Source organism: Cynoglossus semilaevis, chromosome 18, assembly GCF_000523025.1.
Source record: "Cynoglossus semilaevis isolate Cse_v1.0 chromosome 18, Cse_v1.0, whole genome shotgun sequence".
Classification (NCBI taxonomy): domain Eukaryota; kingdom Metazoa; phylum Chordata; class Actinopteri; order Pleuronectiformes; family Cynoglossidae; genus Cynoglossus; species Cynoglossus semilaevis.
Window position 1 is genome coordinate 2,922,469 of NC_024324.1, and position 10,404 is coordinate 2,932,872.

At 42.9% G+C, this 10,404-nt stretch overlaps 2 protein-coding genes across 2 annotated transcripts; one reads left to right on the top strand and one right to left on the bottom strand.

The window, feature by feature from the left end:
• Positions 1-146: 146 nt before the first annotated feature.
• On the bottom strand, positions 147-8,353 carry psmb2 (proteasome 20S subunit beta 2). Its single transcript, XM_008331138.3, has 6 exons — positions 8,144-8,353; positions 7,574-7,696; positions 7,217-7,287; positions 585-747; positions 448-497; positions 147-346 (listed from the first exon to the last, which is right to left on the bottom strand). The coding sequence occupies exons 1-6, from the start codon at positions 8,232-8,234 to the stop codon at positions 245-247; spliced, it is 600 nt and encodes a 199-aa protein (XP_008329360.1). The 5' UTR covers positions 8,235-8,353; the 3' UTR covers positions 147-244.
• A 139-nt stretch (positions 8,354-8,492) lies between these two features.
• On the top strand, positions 8,493-9,584 carry cdca5 (cell division cycle associated 5). The gene has a single exon (XM_008331137.3). The coding sequence runs from the start codon at positions 8,516-8,518 to the stop codon at positions 9,293-9,295; it is 780 nt and encodes a 259-aa protein (XP_008329359.1). The 5' UTR covers positions 8,493-8,515; the 3' UTR covers positions 9,296-9,584.
• Positions 9,585-10,404: the final 820 nt, after the last annotated feature.

Sequence of the window (10,404 nt, forward strand, 5' to 3'; positions counted from 1 at the left end):
GGAGAGAGTGTATTTCTGACTGTGGACCAGCGTCCACGTCCAGAGACTGTTCTTTCTCTTCTGTCTCTCTGTCCGTGTGCAGACGAAGAGACAAAAGAGAAAATGTATTAAAAAAAAAAAAAAAAACCACCAGAGGGACAGAGAGCCTGAATCGACTGTGTCACTTTTTATTGGAGGAGAAAGCGGGAGGAGGTCAACAGTACAAAAAAAAAAATGGTGGTTAGAAGGCGAGCAGGGAGAGGGGTCACTTGTTGCCCACAGAGATCTTCTCCAGGTCATGGACGCCGTCCTTGTCAATCAGACGGACGGAGAATGACGGGAGGTTGAGGATGAAGCGTCTGTTCAGCTGCAGGAGGACGGAGGAGAAGGAGAAAAGGTTGGAACTTTTTCAGTTTCAGAGCTCTCAGATGTTAAAATAAAATTAAAAAAAATAAAATCAGAACTCACTTCCTCCACGCACTTCTTCAGCAGATCAACTGCCTCGTCTCTGGTCAGGTCTGAAACGATTCAAGAAGGAAATGAGGTCAAAACAAGCAGCGGTCGGCAGTCGGACCCCGAACACTTCCACACAGACGGGACCTGACCTGGTCTGTAGTAGCGATCCAGGATAGACAGAGTGAGAAAAGCTCCGTAGCCGTGGGCAGCGAAGGGGGTCTTGGCCAGAGAGGCCAGGTAGTCCATGTAGAAGAGGCCCGGACCATCGGTGTCATCGTAGCCCGCCAGCAGCAGGTTCACGTGGTACGGCGTCTGGAGACGAGAGAGAGAGGAAGAGAAAGAAATATTTTTCTCAGTTATTTAGAAGGAAAACTTTATATAGTTTATATTGAATCTAAATATACTTGATGACCAATAACTGAATATGAATTAAATTATTTAATTTAATTAACAACAAATATTAAAGACTACATCATATTTATTGCTCAGTTATGACTAAACTAATTAATAGTTTGTAACCGGAGGTAAGTATTTAGCCATTTCTCTTCCACGATTCATATTTTTTGTCTAACCTGTGGTGAAATGTCTCTTTTGGTTCATTCTTATCCAAAGGTCAAGTTCAGAAAGTTTAAAACAGTTTCAGGGAAAGTTTCATTTCGACACCTGAACTTTTCAGTTTGAGAACTGTGTCGGCAGCAGCCTGACGTTCTACCAAAGCAGCTGGATACACCAACACCAGGAAGCAGAACCTTTACCTCCTCAATTAGAGGCGCTAACATTTAGCATAACGATCCATACAAAGGTGTCACACAGTGAAAGTCAAACCCATTTAGCTGCTCTGTATGAAGGAGGCCTCGTCACCGAGGAGCAGAGAATCTCACCGCTCCAACCTGAAAAGTACAACTTCTCAACCCCCCCCCCAATAAACCGCTCCTCATTATCAACGTTGCCTTCAGAGCTCTGCACAGACGAGGCAACGTTAGCAACACAGAGGGAGACGACAGCAGAGGAGGAGGGGGGAGAGGAGGAAGAGGGGGATGGAGAAAAGGTGAAGGGGTGAGACAGGACAGAGGAGGTGAGGTGTGTGTTTGGGAGCAGGAAGGTGTCAGTGGCTGTGTGACATCTGCTGGGAGTCAGCAGCCCCGTCACTGCCTCCACCACCCTCCACCCTCCACCCTCGTCCCTTCTTTCACTCCTCCTCACCCTCTTTGCCCTCCCTCCTTCACCCCCCTATCTTCCCTTTGCCTATCCTCCGTCTTCACCCCGTGCCCTGGAGTGGTGCCAGGGCTCATTAAAAACTTCTGAAGTCCTTTTTTTTCCCCTTCCTTTCTCTGTCTTGCCCCAACAACCTTCCTCCTTCCCCCCTCCTCCTCCTCCTCCTCCTCTTCTTCTTCTTAAATCCCGTCTTTGAGCTTCCAGCCTCCGTCTCTGCTCTTCCCCAAAAAACATTAATTCTCTATTTTCAAAGCATCTAGTGGCCCAAATTCTTTCCAGACATACTCTGAAGAGCAGGGAAACTTTTTCCTCAAAATCCACCGTCAAATGACAAACTGACTCATAGTCGTTTACAGACGACAATATAAACCTGTTATAACCAGAGCCTCAAACTATGGGTCTGAAGAGGACGGGCCTCGATATCGGACGGTTGCACCTAAGGATACACCGACGCGCCGTGAATCGGTAACGAAGAGGACGGGCCTCGATATCGGACGGTCGCACATAGGGATACACCGACCACCGTGAATCGGTTACAAATGCATCGACAATTTGCAACGTTTAAATTAAGAATGAATCGAGTTGTCGGTGGTCATACCATGAGAGTACACACTCTAGTACAGTAGGTGGCGATATGGGCCTAAAAACTCTGGCTGTGACCCGCTATTAAACCAAGACGTCAGGAGCCTACGTGACGTTCAGGTGTTCACAGAGAACGTGGGACGAACTTGTTCCACAGACACAGACAGGGTTTTAAAGGGTTAATTAACTTTTTCTACTTTATATATTTTTGATATTCTTTTGTCGTTTAATATATTGACAGTTAGAGGTAAATAAGACCAGACTGTGTGTGTGAGTGTGTGTGTTCAGGGCCATGCTTGCCACTAGGGTAATTGTGATTGTTATTCTCCCTGGGGAACAGGCTTCAGCATATGTATGGGTGTGTGTTAGCGACAGTTTGAACACACACACACACACACCAACACACAGGAGTCAGAGAGAGTGTGTTTGTGAGTTTGCACGAGGGGTGTGAATATCTTATTTTGTGTGTGTGTGTGTGTGTGAGAGAGAGAGAGCTCAAACTCCTCGGTGAGATCTCGAACGCCCCAGTGGTGTCACCCCCTCCCACCACACACCTGCCTGACTGGTTACATTGTAGCAATAATACGGACTTGGCATCAAAATAACCTTCCCATGTCACCTCGGCGGGGAACCAGCAACCTTGTTAACCCCGCCACCTGAACTCACACTCACGTTCACATGCAAACAATGCAGAACCGCCGCGCGCTTCGAACCCCCTGCCGCGAGCCTCGCCCTCGGCCTAACAAGGCGCAACAAGGTTTGTGGTGGCGTACAGCGCCACCTTTGGTCGCAGAAGACACAGACCTGGAGCAGCTGCTACTGATGATGGAGTTCTCCCAGGGTTTGGGGAATGACTTTTCACTTTAATGAGAATTTAAATGTGCTGAAGCTGAGACATTCACTGAAGAAACACTACAATGGGTCGGTTTCACTTACTTGCTAACAGCAAACTAACAAACTAGCCTCTGTCTCTGCTCTTACGTTTGAACTGAGCTCAGAAAAGAAACAACAGCTCCATCTCCTGGTAAATATTCCAGCAGTCTGAGCTGTACAACAATTCATTTTTAGCTGATATTTAAACAGGTATTTGAACCAGTAGACTCCGCGCCGGACTCTGATTTTCCTAAATGACAGACGGTCTCTTTAGGGCGTGACATTCAAGACAAAGGCAGCAGTGACACAAATTAAAGTAATGTTGACGGCCAAAAGCCCCCCCCCAACACCCCTTCCCCAACAAACCCCCCTTGCCGACCCCCCTCCTCCAAATTATCTTCTTCCACGTTCCACTACTCACACTCTCCCCTTCCTTCCATCCCTCCTTCCTTCCTTCCTCCTGCCTCCCCCCCCCTCCACCCCAGGCATTTTTCCTCTTTATTGGCATTTCTCCCCAGTCTGCTGTATTAATGGTTCATCTGTGCAGGAGCAGACCAGGCACATACAATATGGTGCCACTAATTATTTGTGCCCAACGTGTGCACGTCTAATATTTCACCAACACAAACAGAGGCAGCTGTGGATCAGTGCAACTGTTGCACGTTTGGTCTGACTGGAACCATTTATAACGGTTCCACAACAGTCGTGTTCAGGACTCCATGTGGCTAACGTTTTGGCTAACATTTAGACTACAACTTGGCCGTTGTTAACCTATTTTGGGGCTTCAAATTATATTTAGCACATTAGTTTTTATACGTTTTTTTTTTAACCTTTTTTTCTCTAGTTTCTCAAACTCATCAAATGTATGATTGTAGCCAAATAAAGACCTTTACGCTTTTTCTTGCATTTGCCCAAAATACATTTATAAATGTTAGTGTGTATGTACATCATATATACACAACTATATCAGTGCAGAATAGGCTGCAAAATATAAACAACAGAATGAGAGCAGACGGGTTTTATTTTATTGCCCGCAGAACTTTGCTGTTTTGCTCAGCGGTGAATTTCACGTATCATTAACTATATGGACGCAGCAGAGTGGAGAGAAGGGAGGGGAGAGGGAGGGAGAGAGAGAGAAGGAGAGAGAGTATGTTTTCTTCTTTGTCTGCTCTCTAACCTCCAGAGGTTAGTGCTGTTGTTTATCTGTACCACGAACTCACTGCTAAGACCTGAGATGTATGTGAACATGAGCTGTTGACTTTTTTTTTCTTTCTTTCTCCTCCTAAGCTAACTGCAGCTCCTGGAGGTGCACAGCCACATGGGTAATTTCAGCTGTAATTCATCCTGCAGGAACAGGACCAGGGGTAGATTTATCAATCTGCCAATGATTAATTTATCAGTCAGTGGATTTTCAACCTGAGGGACTGGACGAGCACAGAGGCCGTGTCCAAGGTTTTGGGTTTTGGGAGGTTTAGGTAATGATTTAATGAGGAAGACAAACAAAAAAGTAATTTTTAATGAATGAAAAATAAACCCACTTCCCGAGATGTAAAAATAATAAGGCTGCACGCTCCTTTGTTTCAAACAACAAAGGAGTTCAGTCCTGAAGGGTCAGAAATCATCCATGCTCTACATAGCACACGATATGTGTGAAAAATTACAGGTGAACTGCAGCGCTTTAAGCTACTATAAGCTAATGGTTGGTGCGCTTCCCCAATTTAAACCATTTTTACTGCATTTTTTTAATAAAAACCTTTAGGGATTCTGGGTAAAACTAATTTATGCCAATTAGCAGATAATCATTAACAATAGTTTCTGTAGTGTTTGCAGAATAACCTTCAGTTGTCTTTGTCAACAACATTATATATATATACTCAAAATCAAAATTGTATTTTTGTCAACAACATTATATATATATACTGAAAACCAAATTTTTTAAATGAATCACAGTTACAAGAAAGCTAATTAATTACATTTCAACATGAAAGTGTTGCTTCTACCTTCTGATAACTTCTGTTACTGCCAAACACTTTGAAAAGGTGTTTTTTTTACTCCTAAATGGACAGTAGACATTAAATATTCTACAAACTCAGGAAGTTCTGGGGGTAAAAACCTGTTTACACAAAATCATTTGCAAACGTCCGTGTACTCTGGAGGTTGGAGAACCTGAGAGGAGCATCGCTGCAGGAAGGTGTGGGCTGCAGAGGAGAGAAACTGCTACTGCTACAGTTTCTCCCAACACTCCTGAGAACGTGGCTGCGGTGATTCCCGCACTTGTAAAACCAAATTCATCACCGTGAGGCACGAGAAAATAACGATGCAGCTACAACCGAGAACATGAATATGAATGTAGTTCTCCACCACGTACAGGGAGGAACCTTGACCGAATAACAATCGCAGCACCGATCCTGTAGGTCCCTGTGTGTGTGTGTGTGTGTGTGTGTGTGTGCAGGTGGGTGGTGTTTATTGACTCATGTCGTTCTCACACTACACTTGTTGTAGTGCGAGTCCACCGGGCCCTGTAGTTCTCCTGCGGGACGCTCACTCCCCTCATCCTCCTCCTCCTCCTCCTCCTCCTGCTGCTGCTCCTTCTCTATCCCCTGATCTGTGTGTCCCACATCCCCATCTCTGCCGCACTAATTGTTTTTTGTAATTATTTTCTCTCTCATGCTATTGTGACAGGCGGCGGCTGCACTACTCTGAACCAATTACTGCAACGGATGCAGTGAGCGGACTGGAGGCCGAGACGTGTGAAGCAGACTGTTGACGACATCACTGCACAGCAAAGAACAGAGAACCTCCACACCCCCACGACCTCACCCCCATTACAAAATATTGTAATGATAAATTCCCTTTATCAATTTAATGCAGCGCCATCAATAGGATTTTTCAATAGAACATTTCTATGTTGACCTTTTGCCCTCCGATTGCTAAACTTTTATCTGTTTGATGTGTTTTCTTTTACTAACTTTAAGCCCTGACATTAATGTATCTTAAGGTTAGAGTTTAACTACATATCAGGGAGATGTGTGTAGTCTGGGGGGAGGAGAGGGGAGTATCACTACTGCTGCTGCTGCTGCTGCTGCTGCAGACTCAGGTGCTGTTGTGAAGTCTCCGAGGGAGGAACCTTCGTCATGACTCACAACAAGTCGACAAATGTAACCTGTCTCTGTTGAAATGCATCTGCTGGTCTCAGATGAGACAAACACATGCAAACACACACACCTACACACTCGCAGGTGAGATCCGATTCCCACCTGAACCCGAGTCCGACACCGACTCCTGTTTAACTTTTATTACAGCGTCACACATTTGAGACAAACAAATCCTCTGTGGCTCTTTGTCTTCAAATAAATAAATAATAATGTATTTTTTTAAATCACGTTCTGTTGACATCCATCCATCAGATGTGGTTGCAGCTCCAATTAAACATTATTTTAAGTTATGGAAATCTGCATTGAGATTCCATCATTTGTTTTACCCCGGGGGGTAAAATGATATTGAAAATTGTTGAAGAAATTTAATTACAGTGAAAAAACAAAATTAGAATATTTATAGTTGTCTGTATTTGTCGCAACGCTGTGAATATGCATAGTCAAGAGGATGACCGATGATGACAGGGATTAATGAGCTGCTGAGGAAAAAGATAAAAGATGCGACAGTGATCCAGTAATCACTGTGTTTAACTCAAAATAGAATTTTAAAAAAATCTAGAAATACAACAGACTTGAGTGGCATCAAAGACGGAGGCAGGGGAAAACAGGGTGACAGATGGCGCTGCTTTGTAAACTAAATTTAAATGAGCAGAGACAACATGAGACTGGCAAGTGTTTTGTATGCATAACAATGAGTGGTGCTATTTTTAAAGATGACAAGATGTCAATTTCAGAACAAAAATCAGACAATGTCTGTTAAGACAGTGAATGACTAAATAAATCACACAAACAAATATGGATAATGTCTTGAAAAATTGAGAAAAAAGAATTGCGGCTAATATCGTTTTTTTTAAAATAAAAAATAAAATTAATTATTACAGAAAACTTGCATTGTTTCCTCTTACAATCAATCAATAAAAAACATTTTGTTGTTTTGTAAACAACAGAATTCTTACCCTGCTCCTCAGGTAGTCTGCCAGGTTCTTCCGTGTAAAGTTTGCTGCTGCCGATGGACTGAGTTCATAACCTACAGAAAACAAAGGGAAAAATTAGTTTGGTTTAATTAACCAAACATAGTTTTTAACTTCACGGTCACTCATTCTGCATATTAAGGACAAGGTACAGTTTCTTATTTTATGAAAATGAATATAATTATATTTATATACAGTATATATTGAAGTACTTGTCAAAGGGGGAAGGTCAAGATGCCTGAAACAGCCAGAAACCTACACTATTATATTATGACTATTATTCTACCTTCACATAGTGAAGTAATAGTGTCTTAAAGAATGTACAGATTTTTGGGTTCTTACCATTCCTCATTTTGTAGAGCTGAACGTTCTTCTGGATGTACTCTGCAAACTGCACCGTGTCTCCTGCTTCTCCGACACACAGCAGCAGGATCTTTTCACTGAGCTTGAACATTTTGTCGTAATCTGAAAAACACAAGACAAAAAGTGTATTTCTTTAATCGTCTTTTCCTGTAATATTAGTTAGGAAAAGTAACACTTTCACTTTCGCTACGGTGGTTTTTTAAATATTTAATTTAGCATTTAGAATTATTAGGACATTTCAACTCATAGCACACAAATTCCTCTGACTAAGTGTGGTTTTACAGATTATCTCGAAAAACAAAACATAACGTGTGTAAAGAGAATGCTAAAGATTTTGTGCTACTTAGCACAGCTTGGCTAGCATGAGCTTATACATTCACTTCCAAATGTGTAATTTAGTTACAACAGATGAATTACGTTGAATGCATATAACCATTTTAAAGAAATCTAATAAGCAAGAGTATGTCAAAAAAAGTAGGGTAAACACGCGTTAATTTAGCATTAGCAGCCGGGTGAGTGGCTAAAACGAAGCTAATGCATTGTCATTACCGTGTTTCATCTGAATGATGCTGCTGGCTGCCACATTATCAGCGGCGACGAGGACAAAATCCTGCCCCTGGATCCCGATTAAATATTCCATTCCAAAACCTAACTGTGATTTAAAATATTTCTTTTATTTCTGTAAAATAAAACGCCTTTCCCGACCGCTCATTCACAGATTACACAGCAAAAGTTATAGACGTCAGTCGCAGGCTGTCTACGTCACCGGAAAATAAAATACGTTTTTCCCATGCGACAAGGGCGGGCGATTTGAACGGCAACGTCAAAAGTGCGACAGTGGAATTATCTTTTCACTGTAACTGATAGATGTTTTTGTTGTAATTGTGGTTCAGTTGAAGTGACCGGACGCCTCGAATTAAAATGCTCGGCTCTAATAATCACGAGGGGACGCTACGGAGACGCTCACCGCGGCTGAGTTCTCCTTCGCTTCAAGAGAATTTAAAAACGGACACAAAAATGGCGCAGGCTCCGGTGGCAGTTAAACGCTCCATAATAGTAAGGAAAATCGCACCCAGAAAAACAGTAGCACCGTCGGAAAACGACAAGGAAAACAGACCGAGGTCATCAGTGATACCGGAGTGTACTCGACAGCAGGAAAGTAAACAGAAGATTTCCAGCCCTGGTACTACTCTGGACCATGGCAGCTCCTCGGCCGGGAAGAAGATGAGAAAGGCCGCTATGCCTTCACCGATTCTCCCTTCGTCACCTCCACCATCGTCTGGTCAACAGCAGACGAGCCAGGATCCGGAAGACGCGGTGTGGTCGCAGAAAGTTCGCCGTTCTTACAGCAGACTCAGCGAGAAGTCCTTCAACAGCCCCGACCGGAGGGAGACCTTATTTGGCTTTGAGAAGCTGCAGACGCCCGAGGTGGGGCAGAGATCCCGGCATGAAAAGACCTCTCTGGAAGCCTCTGGATCTTTATGTGGACTTGCCTCCTTCACGACCCTGCTGGAGGCGGCGGACGATGGCGGTTCTGTTTTCCCCGAACCCGATCTGAACATCCCCGGAGTGACCGTGGTGAAGGAGAAGAAGAGGAGGAAGAAGGTGCAGCAGATTGACAGCACGGAGCTGAACACTCTGGCTGCAGAGATGAACGCTGTGTTTGAGGAGGCAGACGCGTTTGAGCTTGTGGTGGAATAGTGAAATAAAAAACTTCCAAAACTGGGGAAAAAACTCCATTCAGATCTCTGGTGTGTGTCGAACCTAAGAAGCTTCCTGGACATGTCCTGATCATCTTGTTGTAAATGTTGATTGTTTGTATTTTCCTGTTTGGTTGTTCATATAATTGTTTTCCTATTTTTGGTCAAATTAAACCAATTCAAAACCATTTGAATTGTGTTAATCTGTAACTGATTTCTTGCTCTATGAAGTAGTAAGTGTAATTGTTTCATTAGACGATGTTGGATTATTAGTGTTCATGTAAAGTAGACATGGTGGATTATTAGTGTTCATGTAAAGTAGACGTGGTTAACTGAGTTGGGTTGTGGTGAAATAAGTTCATTTTTGTAGATGCAAAATCCCATTAAGATCATAAAACTGCATTTGGAAGTTACAGTGAAATGACTTTTTTTTTTACTGTTTTTTTTTTTAATGTCAATGACGTGGGTTAGCTGTTGACTCCAGAAACCATCACAACCACAGTGTTTATGACTTTACAGTCCTTGGGAGGATGAATGACATCAGGTTTAGTCCTATTTACTATAGTTTTGGAGCCTTGATTGTGCCGTTCCAGGCCATCCAAGAAAATCTTTTTTTTAATTGTTTTCTTTGGTTTTCGATGTCATTAAATATGTCGAGCTGCTAACCAATTAAATGTGTGTTTTGTTAATCTTAAATATAAATTTTAATGAAACAACTGAGAAGGTTTTTTTTCAGTTTTGATGAGGTAGAATAAAGTATTTTAAACTATAACAAATCATTTTGACATGAATAACAATCAAAGTGAGGTTTTATTGGTGTGTTCAGTCAGCGCTCAGTGGTCTCTGGTGACGACCGTGATGACGAGGCAGTCATGAGTGTGTGAGTGATCTGTCTGTTTAATGAGACGAGGTAGTGGACAGGTAGAAACACTTTCCCCCTGAGTGTCTTAAAGTGGACGAGCTGCATAATTGAGCACTAACGAGGCGGCGAGCCTGTAATTTATAACCTTCCTGTGTGAATGTTGTAGTTCACAGCACTGAAGGGCAGATTAATTGATTCACATGAACTGATACGGAGGTTAATTTACAGAGCTACGCTAACAGACCTCC

Excerpts from the sequence above, each read along its gene's own strand:
- psmb2 (XM_008331138.3), bottom strand. The coding sequence starts at position 8,234 with ATGGAATATTTAATCGGGATCCAGGGGCAGGATTTTGTCCTCGTCGCC. Across the intron at positions 498-584 it reads GGATCGCTACTACAGACCAG|ACCTGACCAGAGACGAGGCA; the intron begins GTCAGGTCCCGT and ends GAATCGTTTCAG. Across the intron at positions 347-447 it reads TGAAGAAGTGCGTGGAGGAA|CTGAACAGACGCTTCATCCT; the intron begins GTGAGTTCTGAT and ends GTCCTCCTGCAG.
- cdca5 (XM_008331137.3), top strand. The coding sequence starts at position 8,516 with ATGCTCGGCTCTAATAATCACGAGGGGACGCTACGGAGACGCTCACCG.